Genomic DNA, 12,165 nt, shown 5'->3' on the forward strand with positions numbered 1-12,165 from the left:
CTGGCGAGGAGACAGCGCTGCCAAAGATGACAAAAGCCGCTTTTTTCCCCCCGTTTTCGTCTCCGAGCTCCTCTTCCCCCCTCTCCGCTCCCTTCCGCGGCTGCGGGCGGGGGTCCCACCTCCCCGAAATTCGCTTTAATCCCCCCGGAGCCGCGCGGGGAGAGAGGACAGAGATAAATTGCGTCGAGAAATAGTTCCTGGGCCACCTTCCACAATTACCTTCCACCTTCCCTGCCTCTCGCTCGCAGCCTCGGGCAGAATCTCCCCCCTCCCAGCCCGCGGGGCTGAGCATCCCCGGCCGCCGAGCCGAGCATCCTCCTCCTCCTCCTCCTCCTCCTCCTCCTCCTCCCCATCTCCGCCCCCGTTTCCAGCCGCTTTTTTTTTTTTTTTTTTAAGGAAAAGCCGGGTGGCGTTATTAGATTAAAAAAAAAATAATAATAAAAAGAGGGTAAGAGAGAGGGGGAAAAGCGAAAAAAAAAAAAAAAAAAAAAAGGAAAAGAAGGAGGGAAAAAAAAAAAAAAAAAAAAAAGCCCTGCGGATTGATCCGGGCGATATTTTTGGGTAAATACAATCACGTGAGGCCGGCAGCCAATGGCGCGGTGGGAACGGCTGAAAAAATAATTACCTGCCCTGATTGTTCTATGAGCAGATAAAAAGTACACATACACTTCATACAATAATCCGATGAATGTAAAAGAGGGGGCGAGCGAACCATGTCGGCTTCGGGCCCCATCAGCAACTACTACGTGGACTCGCTGATCGGCCCCGACAACGAGGAGCTGCTCGCCCCGCGCTTCGCCGGCCCCGGCGCCGCTCGCCCCGCAGGATTGGTGCCGGACTGCGCCGACTTCCCCTCGTGCAGTTTCGCCCCCAAACCCGCCGTTTTCACCACCTCGTGGGCGCCCGTGCCCTCGCAGCCCTCGGTGGGCTACCCCCACCCGCACCCCGCGGGCCCCTACGGGCCGCAGGCGGCCGAGCCCAGGTACGTGCGGACCTGGCTGGAGCCGCTGGCCGGGGCCGTGTCCTTCCCGGCCTTCGGGGCTCGGCCCTACGGCCTCAAGGCGGACGCGTTCGGGCCTCCGCGGAGGGCGGAGTGCGGCCCCGCCGACGGCCGCGCCTACGCGGATTTCGTGTACGCGGCTCCCGGGGAGCTGCGGGAGCGAGCGGCGCAGAACATCCCGTCCTCCCCCGAGTCCGAGGCCATCGCTGCCGGCAAACACAAAGAAGAAAAGCACGAATTAGACCCCAGTAAGTCCAAGTCATTCTTGTTTACGACCGCGGAAGGCATTACGGCTTCCAGGACCCCACTCAATAAAATGAAATTACCTTAGAGAGAGAGAGAGAGAGAGAGAGGAGAGGGACAGAGCGCGACCCTAAAACTCCAGAGCCGCAGGAAGGTTCTGGGGGTTTCGGCGAGTCCACTTTGTTTTGGGCTCTTTGGGTTGTTTTTTTTTTTTAATTTTATTTTTTAATTCCCCTTTTATTCTTCTATATTTTTCCCCATTTTTTAAATTATTCCGCTGACGGGGCTGCTTCAATCATCACCCCCCCTCCCCCACTTTAAATTAAACCAATAATAGCAATAATAATAATAATAATAATTAATAATTCTAGGGGAAGAGCTTGCGTGTGCTAGAGGGGGGTGAAGCAGAGGGAGAAGAGTCTTTGGCTCCCAAAAAATCATTCCCACTTTCCAGGAACAAGGAAGAGTTTGGGGATGCCTGGGAGCGAGCGTGCGGATGTGGGGGTGGATTTTGTTGTTTTTTTTGGTTTTTTTTTTTAATTTGTTTTAGGTAGGGGAAGGGAACATCTCAGGGCGAACGCAGAGGCGCCCCTTTATCTCCTGGAAAAATCAATAAAAGCTCCGCGGTTATTCCTGAATTATCTCCCCCCCCAAAAAAAAAAAAAAATCCTCCACGTGGGAATGAAGGGAAAGGTGAAGCCTGGCGAGGGGGGCAAGTCAGGAATGAGGAGAAAAATCGGGATTTTAGGGCCAGCTGAGGGGGCAGAAGGCGGCGAGAGCAGGAGCTGCTGAGGAGGGAGGGGAAAAACCCACCAAAACCCCCAAAAAAAACCCAAAACCCAAGGCGGGAATCAGCAAAACCCCGAATTTTCCCAGGGGCAGCGAGCAGGTAACGGCCGCTGCTGAGAGAGCGAAAATCGCCTGGAATCGCCCCAAAAACCCGGCCGAGGGGAGCCGGGGAGGCTTTTTGGGGCGCTCTGGGGGGATCTGGGGGCGCTTTCGGGGGGTTTGGGGGCGCTTTTGGGGGATTTGTTTGGGGGATTTGGGGGTGGCGCCCCCGGGGCACCGCGGGGCCGCCGCCCGCGGCTGTGCCCGTGCCAGGCGGGCCGGTGCCACCCGGGCTGGGAAACTGAGGCAGCGAAATCCCCCCAGGGCTGCCCCAAACACCCCAAAGCACCCCAAAAAACGCGCCCGGGGGGAAGCGCTGCGGGCCCGCACCCCTGAAAAAAAAAAAAAAAAAACATTAAAACCGGCAAAAAAGCCAAAAGTAACCCCAAAAAATCCGATTTTTGCGACACCCCGCGTGTCATGCCGGAGATATTAAAAAAGCCAAGGCGGCTTTGCAGGTCCGGGAGAGCTTCTGGGGAAAGTCTTGGCGAGCTGAGGTTGTAAAAAGAGTTTATGGGCCTATGAAATGGTGGGAATTTTGACTTTTTATGACTTGTTCCTCGATTACCGCCAGCAGCAGCAGCAGCAGCCGCCATGTGGATCGTTATTATTATTATTGTTATTATTATTATTGTTATTTTAAACCCGCCGCGCCGCTTTTTTAAAAATTATTATTATTGTTATAGATATTTTTATTTTTACTAAAGTTAAAAAAAAAAAAATAAAGTGAGAACGGCAGCGAAAAGAGAAAAGGAAGTGACCCCCTCCAAAATAAACAGATTAAACCCTTGTGAAGGTCACTTAAAATATTTAGGTAAGAGCTGCTAATTAAACAGGTTCTGGCTGTAGGGCGTGGAGGGGGGAGGGAGAAATTAATAAGAAAAAAAAAAAGGCCAATTTTCTACATTGATTCCCCCACCCACAAAAAAAAAATTACAAAAAATTATTTAAAATATAAAAAAAAAAAAATTAAAAATATATATATAAAAAAAAAATCTTCTTTCTCAGACAACCCCGTGGCAAATTGGATTCACGCGCGCTCCACGAGGAAGAAACGATGCCCTTACACAAAATATCAGACCCTGGAACTGGAAAAAGAGTTTTTATTCAATATGTACCTCACGCGGGACCGGAGGTACGAAGTGGCGCGGGTGCTGAACCTCACGGAACGCCAGGTCAAAATCTGGTTTCAGAACAGGCGAATGAAAATGAAGAAAATGAATAAAGAGAAAAGCGATAAGGATCAGCAATAATAATAATAATAAAAAAAATATAAAAAATATAAAAGTAATAAATTAAAAAAAAAAAAAGTTTGGCGGAGAGAAACGAGGGTGGAGAGGGAAAAAGAAACAGCGTGGGGGAAAAAAAAGCAGGGAAAAAAAGGGGGAAAAAGGGGAAATAATGAAAAAAAGGGGCGAAATGTTTCTGACTTTGAATGTGCGGATGAATGTTTAGCGGTACAGGTTTGGGGACTCGAGGTTTTTCTAAAATGCGACTAAAACCAGAAAAAAAAAGAATAAAATGTGCCCGGGGGGGGTTTGGTTTTCTCTTCCTTTCTCCCGCCTTGCTCTGCCCTCAGCAAAAGCGGCACGAGAAGTACTTGAATTTTTATTTTGCTGTTTTTTATTATTATTATATTTTATGTCCTAAATTAAAACTTCATCCAGTATTTTGAAATTTTTTTCCTGATTTTTTTTTTTTTTTGGAATCCCGCGTGAATATTTTGTAAAAAAAAAAAAAGATTAAAAAAAAAGGAGGAAAAAGGAGGAAAAAGGAGGAAAAATACAAAAAAAAAGAAAAAGACTGGAGGGAATGGTGGCTCCCGATGCTGATGTTCTGTCACGGTGTTGAACGTTTCTGCTGTACCGATTTTTGTGTATTTTATTCTCGTCTCAGACCCGTTCTGTAATATTTGTTCTGTTGCCTATTGTAGAGCAGCTCTGTAAATATACCTTAAAAAAAAAAAAAAAAACAACAAAAAACACCCGAAAACAACAAAACGGAAAAAAAAAAAATCGGCCTTGGAGGTGTCTTTTTCTTTAAAAGCAGCCCCGGGGCTCGGCCCGAGCATCCCCGAGAGGTTTTTTAATTTATTATTTTTTTTTCCCCCTGCATTTTCCGTGCCCCAAACGCGGCGGTAAAAAGCGCTGAGGTAAGGGATCTGCGCGCCATCAATTTGGAGATTGCGATAATTAATTGTGCTAATTTATGGCCGCGGGCGATCGAAGGATGTGCTCGGGAAAAAAAAAAAAAAAAAAAAAAGAAAAAAAAGGGGAAAAAAAAGGGAAAAAAAAAAGGCTGGGGAAGAATGGAGGAGCTTGGCACAGGCTGGAAATGAGGGGGGGAATAATTAAAAAATCAAATTAAATATCCGGGGTGAGGAAAAGGGGCGGGGGGGGGAGGGAAAAGACATCGAGAAATCGCCAATTTTTGGGGCGGAAAGGCCAAAAAAAACCCAAAAAAGCAAATCCGCGACCCCCCTTCCTTTTTATTTTTGCTGCGGGAGGGGGAAATTATTAAAAAAAAAATTACAAAAAATTGGGGGGAGGCTCAGAAAGGTGAAAAAAAAAAAACCCGGGGGAGGGAAATCCGGGTCCATCCCCGGCCCCTCCCGTCCCGGCGCTTCCCAGGCTGGGGAGAGGCAGGAAAAAGGAGCAGCGAGCGGTGTTTAATCAGAAAAACGCGGCTTTCGAGGTGCCTTTCTTTAATTAAATGAGCCTTGCGATCGCCTTAATTAGGACCAGACCGTTCGTCGCCCTCGTCCCGTTTTTTTCCCCCAAATCCCCCCCGCCTTATTCCCAAAAAAAAAAAAAAAAAAGAAATCTGGAAGCGATTATTCCTGCTGATCCGCTAAAATATCGCTCTTTAATATTTCCCTGCTTCTGAGGGTTTTTTTTTCTGTTCCTTCCTCCTCCGATTTGTGTCGTTTTTCCCAGGGTTTTGTCACCGAACAGGAGCGCGGGGAGAGAGGCACAAAAATCCTTTTTACGATCCCAGTTTTGTGCCAGAGGAGAGGGAAAAAAAAAATAAAAACAAACCACAAAAACCTTAACGAGAGCGCCGTGAAACGCTCAGGGTGGAAAAGATTTTTTTCTTTTTTTTTTTCAAGCCGAGAGGGAGATTTATGGCCGAAAAAATAAATAAAATAAAACAGGAGGGAAAAAAAAAAAAAAAGGGGGCGCAATCTTTCTACTGAAAGGCGATTTTTTAAACGAAATTATTGCGATTATTGCTGTGATGATTCTTTTCCGTTCTCCGCCCGGAATAAAGAATAAAACCGCCGCCCTCCCCGCCCGTTTTAGCGTCGTTAATTAATTAATTGATTAATGAAGAGCCGGAGGCCGGGTTGAGCGGCCCGGAGGCCGCGGGGCAGGGGCGGCTTCAGGGCCGCTGGAAGGGCCGCGAGCCCCGCGGAGCTCGCTCCGGCCCCGGCCCCGGTCCCGGTCCCGGTCCCATTCCCGGCCCTGTTCCCATTTCCCAGCCTTGTCCCCATTTCCCGGCCCTGTCCCCTCTCCCCACCTCTGTCCCCCTGCCCAGCTCTGTCCCCATTTCTGTCCCCATCCCCTGCCGCCCCCTCCCCATCCCTGTCCCCATTTCCTCTGGCCCCCTCCCCAGACCTGGCCCCTGTCCCCATTTCTGTCCCTGTCCCCCTGCCAGCTCTGTCCCTGTCCCCCTTCCCGTCCCTGTCCCCATTTCCTCTGTCCCCGTCCCCAGTTCTGTCCCCCCTCCCTGTCCCTGTCCCCCTCCCTGTCCCTGTCCCCCTGCCAGCTCCGTCCCTGTCCCCCTCCCCACCTCTGTCCCCATCTCTGTCCCCAAGTCCTCTGTCCCCCCATCCCAGCCCTGTCCCCAATTCCTCTGTCCCCGTTCCCATTTCCCCATTTCTTCATTTCCCCATTTCCCAGTCCCCATTTCCCCATTTCCCAGTCTCCATCCCTGTCCCCATTTCCGCATTTCCCCATTTCCCAGTCCCCATTTCCCTGTCCCCTCCTGTCCCCACTTCCCCATCTCCTGTGTCCCCACTTCCCCATTTCCCTGTCCCCATTTCCCCATTTCCCCATCTCCCCTGTCCCCACTTCCCCATTTCCCTGTCCCCATTTCCCCTGTCCCCATCTCCCCTGTCCCCGTCCCCTCCTGTCCCCATCCCCGTCCCCTCCCCGCGGCCACCGGGGGCTCTTTTAGGGCCCCTTTGTCCGCTTTTAGGGCTTTCCCTTTGTGGGGCCGCGCGGTTCGGTCATGTGCAAGGCCCGCGGTCCCCTCCGCCCCCCTGCGCGTCCCCTCCGCCCCCCTGCGCGTCCCCGCCGAGCCCGGGGGACTCCGCTCGTAAAATCCCCTTTGGCCCCTTTGGCCTCGGCCCTTCCATTTCTGCTCCAAAAAAAAAAAAAAACAACCCCAAAAACCCATAAACCAACCCAAAATCCGCACGGAGCCGCGCTGGAGTGGGTGGGAATAAATTACAATTATGGTTGAAAATCGCCACCCGGCGGGGCCGGGTTCTGGCGGCCGCGAATGCGTCAAAAAGCGGCGATTTGGGGTTTTTTTCCTGACATATGGCGCGTGTGTGCAGCCGCATACTGATACAGCCTTTGTGTGCGCACCGCAGCCTCCCCCGGCCCCCCAATGTCGCGAAATTCCCGAAAAAAACCCCAAACCCCAGCGGGAATCGCGCTTTTCCCACCCCGTGCAACCCAGGAGGGGCAGGCACAAACCCCCCAAAATTTCCCCCCAACCCCAAGGTGAGATTTTTATTTTTTGGAGCAGAGAGAACGGGCGGGGGGAAATCCACCAGCAACAACAAAAAATTAAAACCACAGCGCGTTTTTTAGCGTGTTTTTGGGCCGCGTCGTAGGTTTTCTTTTTTTATTTTTAACACCAGATATTGCAAACACAAATCTTTGGGTTTTTTTTTTGGGGGGTGGTTTTGGGGCGCGTCGGAGTTGTTGTATTTTAAAATTTTTTTTTGTGTGTGTGTGTGTCTTATTTTGTTGGTTTTTTTTTTTGGTGTTTTTTTTTTTTTTTTTTTTTAATTTCTTTTGTGAAGGACACAAAAAAAGGGCCCGGGAGGCTGCAGCTGGCCAGAGGTGCATTTCCGCAGCCCCCAAAAAAATGCGATTTTTACAGCTCTGTTTGTCTCCCTGCTATGCGGGGCTGAATAGGGGCGAACAAAACCGGGCCGGCCGTGGCTAGACGTCTGGCCTTAATTGCTTTATGGGGTAAATAAGGTGCGCGCTCTGCCCTTTGAAACCCGATTTTTGGAATGTTTTGTCTACAAGCTACAAACAACAGACCCCCCTCGGGGCCCGGAGGGGATGGGGGGAAAAAAAAAGGAGGAAAAAAAAAAAAAAAAAAGGGAAAAGCGGAGCTGGAGTCGAAGGTAAAACGGGTGGGAAGGGAGGGGGCTTTAGGGGGGAAAAAGAGGGGGAAAAGGGGTTGGGGGGAAAGGGGGGTTTGAAGGGGGAAAAGGATAGGGGAGAAAAGGGGGATCTGAGGGGGGAAAAAGAGAAAAAAGGAGGAAAAGGAATAGGGGAGAAAAGGGGGATTTGAGGGGGGAAAAAAGAGAGAAAAGGAGGAAAAGGAATAGGGGAGGAGAGGGGGATTTGGGGGGGAAAAGAAGAGGGGGAAAAAGGGGGATTTGAGGGGGAAAAAAGAAAAAAGGAGGAAAAGGAATAGGGGAGAAAAGGGGGATTTGAGGGAGGAAAAGAAGAGGGGAAAAAGGGGGATTTGAGGGGGGAAAAGAGAAAAAAGGAGGAAAAGGAATAGGGGAGAAAAGCGGGATTTGAGGGGGGAAAAGAAGAGGGGAAAAAGGGGGATTTGAGGGGGGAAAAGAAGAGGGGAAATAGGGGGATTTGAGGGGGGAAAAGAAGAGGGGAAAAAGGGGGATTTGAGGGGGGGAAAAAGAGAAAAAAGGAGGAAAAGGAATAGGGGAGAAAAGGGGGATTTGAGGGGGGGAAAAAGAGAAAAAAGGAGGAAAAGGAATAGGGGAGAAAAGGGGGATTTGAGGGGGAAAAGGGGGAAAAGGGAGAGAAAGAATAGGGGAGGAAAGGGGGATTTGAGGGAAAAAAGAGAAAAAAGGGGGAAAAAGAATAGGGGAGAAAAAGGGGGGAAGGGGAAAAAGAGGGAGAAAAGGGGAAAAAAGAATAGGGTAGAAAAGGGGGATTTGAGGAGGAAAAGAGAAAAAATGAGGAAAAGGAATAGAGGAGGAAAATGGGATTTGAGGGGGGAAAAGAGGGTAAAAAGAGGAAAAATGAATAGGGGAGAAAAAGGGGGGAAGGGGAAAAAGAGGGAAAATAATAGAGGAGAAAATTGGGGGGGAAGGGAATAAAGGAGGAAAAATAAGAAAAAAGGGGGGAAAGAATAGGGGAGAAAAGGGGATTGGAGGGAAAAAAAGGGGGAGAAAGGAGGATTAAGGGGAAATGGGAGAAATAGGGGGAAAAGGGGAAATGAGGGGGGAAAGGAGAATGGAGGGGGGAAAGGAGAAAAGGGAAAAATGAGAAAAGAGAAAAAGAAAAGGGAAAAGGTGGGAATGAGGAGAAAAGGAAGAATGGAAGGGGGGAAAGGAGGGAAAGAGGGAAAAAAGGGAAATAGGGGTATAGAGGGGGAAATCGGGAAAAAAGGAGAAATGGGAAAAAAGGGGGGTAAAAGGGGGAAAAATAAGGGAAAATAAGGCGCCAAACGAGTGGGGGAAAGAATCAAAAATGGGATTTTTGGACCTAAAATCGTTCCCTGGGCCCCCCCACGTCTCCGCGGCGCTGCGCGGGCGCGGCCGCGAGGTGGCGCTGTCGGCCCAGGGTTCGCGCAGGGGCCCCTCCCCCCCCCCCCCCCCAATTCCGCACCCGCGGAGCGACCCCGCGACCCCCGCGCTGTCCCCGTCCCCCCGCTCCCAGAAACCCCCCAAAAAACCGCCTTTTCCCAATCCTTTCATGCGTCCTTCCATTCATGTTTTAATCTATTCCCTTTATTTTTCAATTCTAATTTTTTTTTTATTTTAAAATTTTTTTTTAACAGAGATGAATTTCGGTTTAAATCCGCGTTTTTCGTATTTCTCCCCCCCCACCCCAACTTTCTCCTTGGGAGGTGCACCCAGCATCCGAGCGCGTAAAATCTCCCCTCCCCCTAAAAAAAAAATAATTAAAACGCTGTTTAAAAAAAAAAAATCTCATTTTTTGGAGCGGTTGCGGCGCTGATTTTTCCTCATTTCCCCCCCTTCCTCCTCGTTATTTACGCCCCTCACGTCTCCCGCCGCGCTCCGGGGTGGGGAAGCAGAAAATGACATTTTCCAGTGAAGGTCAGGGCAAAAGGGAGGAGGGGGGGACAGAAAATCCTCAAAACCCAAGAAATGCCCCCAAAAAACCCCAAAACACCGCACCCCAGACAAAGAGCAGCCCCCCAAAAATCGGGATATGCACTTAAAAATAAAATAAAATAACAGCGGGAATTGCGTTTTTATCGTTCCCAGAAATCCTGGAGGGGCCGGGGGGGCTCCTTTCACCAAAATCCCGATGTTTATCGCCAGCTTAAAATGAGATTTTTTTGGAGGGAAATGAGCGCTTTTATCCAGAAAAACCAAAAAAAAACCCCAAAAATTCTTTCCCCCTCCCTGAGCTGAAAATTCCAATTTATTTTCGCCCCTGGTTCGGCGCTGGGGGTTTAAAAATAGAAATTATTGATTAGGGAGGGGAAATTCGGTCACTGGGAATTGCGGAGCCTCTCTTGTCCTTGGCTGCTCTTCCCTCCCTTCATTTTGGGGGAAAAACGGCGGAATTTGGGGAAAAAGGAGCCGGAGCCGGGGAATTCTGCACAAACCGGGAGGGTTTGGGGCGGTTTCGTGCCAGAAAATGGGAATTTCGCGTTAAAAATGGGAATTTTTGGGGGCTGGGTGGGAATGAGTTCATTGTCTGCCCGCACAGCCCCCCCCTCCCCGCGCCGCCTTCTCCGGGGGAAAAATGGGGAAAAAATGGGGAAAAATGGGGAAAAATGGGGAAATCGGCTCAAGGTGGACTGGGGGTTGTTCCTATCCTCGGGGAGGTGTGTGGGAAAATTAAAGAAAAATTAAAAAATTATTTTAAAATTCCAATTTTTAACCCATCCTGAGGCTGGAGCCACCCCAAAGGCTGAAAATAAACCCGAAAATGTGATTTTTTGCAGGGCAGGGAAAGCTCGAGGTTGAGGAGGTTTTGTGGAAATCAGAATTTAAAGCATTCTGAAAATAATTTAGGTGTTTTTCTTTTTTTTTTTCGGGGGGGGGAAAGGATTGGGAGGGCTCGGATGGGGTTGGCGTGATGGAATTTTGGGGGGATTTGGGGCATTTTTGGCGTCTCCGCAGCAAAAAATCCTTTGAGAAATGCTCTCCTCCCTCCCTAAACCTGAAAAAAGAAAACCCAAAAATGAACAAAAAGCCTCGGATTTTGGGGTGATTTCGGGGTTTTCAAGCAGTTCCGTCCACGCTAAAGTTTGCAGGGGGTGGTCACCAATTAAAAAAAAAAAGAGGCCCGAGGGCTCAGAAATGGGCTGGAAAAGGGGGAAAATGGGAAAATCGGGATTTTGGGCTGGAAAAGGGGGAAAAGGGGTCTGGGGTGGGTTTGGTGGGTTTTGGTTGTTTTTTTTTTTTCCTTCTTTTTTTTTGTAGTGCTCACAAAGGGCAGCCTGACTTTGCCTCCAAAGTGGAATTTTTTTCAGGCAAAAATTCAATTTATCCCCTCGGAATTCCGTCCCTGGCAATTCCAGAGGATTGGGTTAAACAGGGGGAGAGGGAGGTGGGGGGAAATTGGAGGGGGAAAATGGAAATAAATGGAATAAAATGGAAAAAAACCTCGGCGGTTTTGTGGATTTATTCGCTCCCCAGCACAGAGAGGAGCGGCCGATCCAGAGGGGGGAAAATTCCCGGGATTTTCGCTCCAGTTTTGGGGTTTTTTTGGGTTTTTTTTGGGGGGCTTTTGTTTGGTTGATTCCCAGCAGCACCAGGACAGCGAGAAAAATGGGGGGGGGAAGGGGAAAAATGGGAAAAATAGGATAAAAATAGGATAAATTGGAGGGAAAATGGGAAAAAATAGGAGGGGAACTGGGGAAAATTGGGGGAGAAAAGGATAAAATTGAGGAAAAAGGGGAATAAGGGTGAAAATAGGAGGGAAAGGGGAAAAAGGGAAGAAAAGAGGGGAAAATGGGGGAAAAGGAGGGAAAGGGAAGAAGGAAATAAAAGGAAGATAGAAGGGGAAATAGGAGGAAAATAGAAGAAAACAGAAAGGGGAAAAGAAGAGGAAAAAAGGAAAATAAGGTGGGGGGAAAAGGGGAGAAAAAACAAAATAAAAACAAGGAAAAGGGGGAAAAAAGGGAATAAAGGCAAAAAATAAGGGGGAATTTAGGAAATCTGGGAAAATAAGGGAAAAAAAGAGGAACCCCCCCTCAGGGCCCCCTCCCCTGTGCAGGTGGGACCCCCCAGCAATGACAACAACACCAAAAACCCCAAAAGCACCGAATCAACCCCAAAATCCCCCCGGGAGCCCCGGGTTTGGGGTTTTGGGGTGCGGGGGGTCCCGGGGTTGGGATTTACCTGTTCAGGTGACCCGGGGTCACCTCCCCTCTGCCCGGAAGGAAAAGGGGGGGTTGGGGTTTGAGATTGGGGGTTTTGGGGTTTTTTAGGGTTTTTTTTTGGGGTCTGCTGGCGCCCACTCCCCCCAAAACCGCGGATTTTTGGGTTTTCGGTGTTTTTTCACCGCCGCCCCCAATGAAAAAAGCGGAATTTTGGGGTCATTTGGGCGCTGTGAGGTGGAGAGAGGAGAAGGGAGAGGAACTGGGGGGAAAGAAGGGGAAAAAGGGGAAAAAGGAGGGGGTGGAAAGGAGAAGAAAATAAAAGAAAAGGAGGGGGGAAAAGAGGGGAAAAAGGAGAAAAAAGAAAGGAGGGAAAATAAGAGGAGAGGGGGAAAAGGAGGGGAAGAAAAGGAGGGGGGAAATAGGAGGGGAGAAAAAAGGAGAAGGAAAAAAACTGGGAAAAAAGGGAAAAGAGGAAGGGAAAAATAAAGAGGGGAGAAAAAAGGAAAAAA

General features: G+C 49.3%; 3 protein-coding genes across 5 annotated transcripts in view; 2 read left to right on the forward strand and 1 right to left on the reverse strand.

Moving 5' to 3' along the window:
- Window positions 1–12,165, forward strand: part of NCKAP1L (NCK associated protein 1 like) — a 390,138-nt gene that overhangs the window by 184,477 nt on the left and 193,496 nt on the right. The gene's annotated exons all lie outside the window — the stretch shown is intronic.
- On the forward strand, window positions 492–4,115 carry HOXC9 (homeobox C9). Its single transcript, XM_068212249.1, has 2 exons — window positions 492–1,248; window positions 3,140–4,115. Exons 1-2 carry the CDS (start codon window positions 714–716, stop codon window positions 3,382–3,384), a joined length of 780 nt encoding a protein of 259 aa, XP_068068350.1. The 5' UTR covers window positions 492–713; the 3' UTR covers window positions 3,385–4,115.
- CBX5 (chromobox 5) overlaps window positions 6,610–12,165 on the reverse strand; it is a 99,886-nt gene continuing 94,330 nt past the window's right edge. For both annotated transcript variants that reach the window (XM_068212659.1, XM_068212658.1), the window contains exon 6: window positions 6,610–6,624. The gene's annotated coding sequence lies outside the window, so the exon portion shown is untranslated. The remainder of the gene's footprint in view (window positions 6,625–12,165) is intronic.

This window comes from Anomalospiza imberbis, chromosome 22 (assembly GCF_031753505.1).
Source record: "Anomalospiza imberbis isolate Cuckoo-Finch-1a 21T00152 chromosome 22, ASM3175350v1, whole genome shotgun sequence".
Lineage (NCBI taxonomy): Eukaryota > Metazoa > Chordata > Aves > Passeriformes > Viduidae > Anomalospiza > Anomalospiza imberbis.

What these genes read in the sequence shown, in the direction of transcription:
- HOXC9 (XM_068212249.1), top strand. Translation starts at nt 714, where the DNA reads ATGTCGGCTTCGGGCCCCATCAGCAACTACTACGTGGACTCGCTGATC. An exon ending in AAAGCACGAATTAGACCCCA is followed by an intron (nt 1,249 to 3,139) that starts GTAAGTCCAAGT and finishes CTTCTTTCTCAG; the next exon opens with ACAACCCCGTGGCAAATTGG.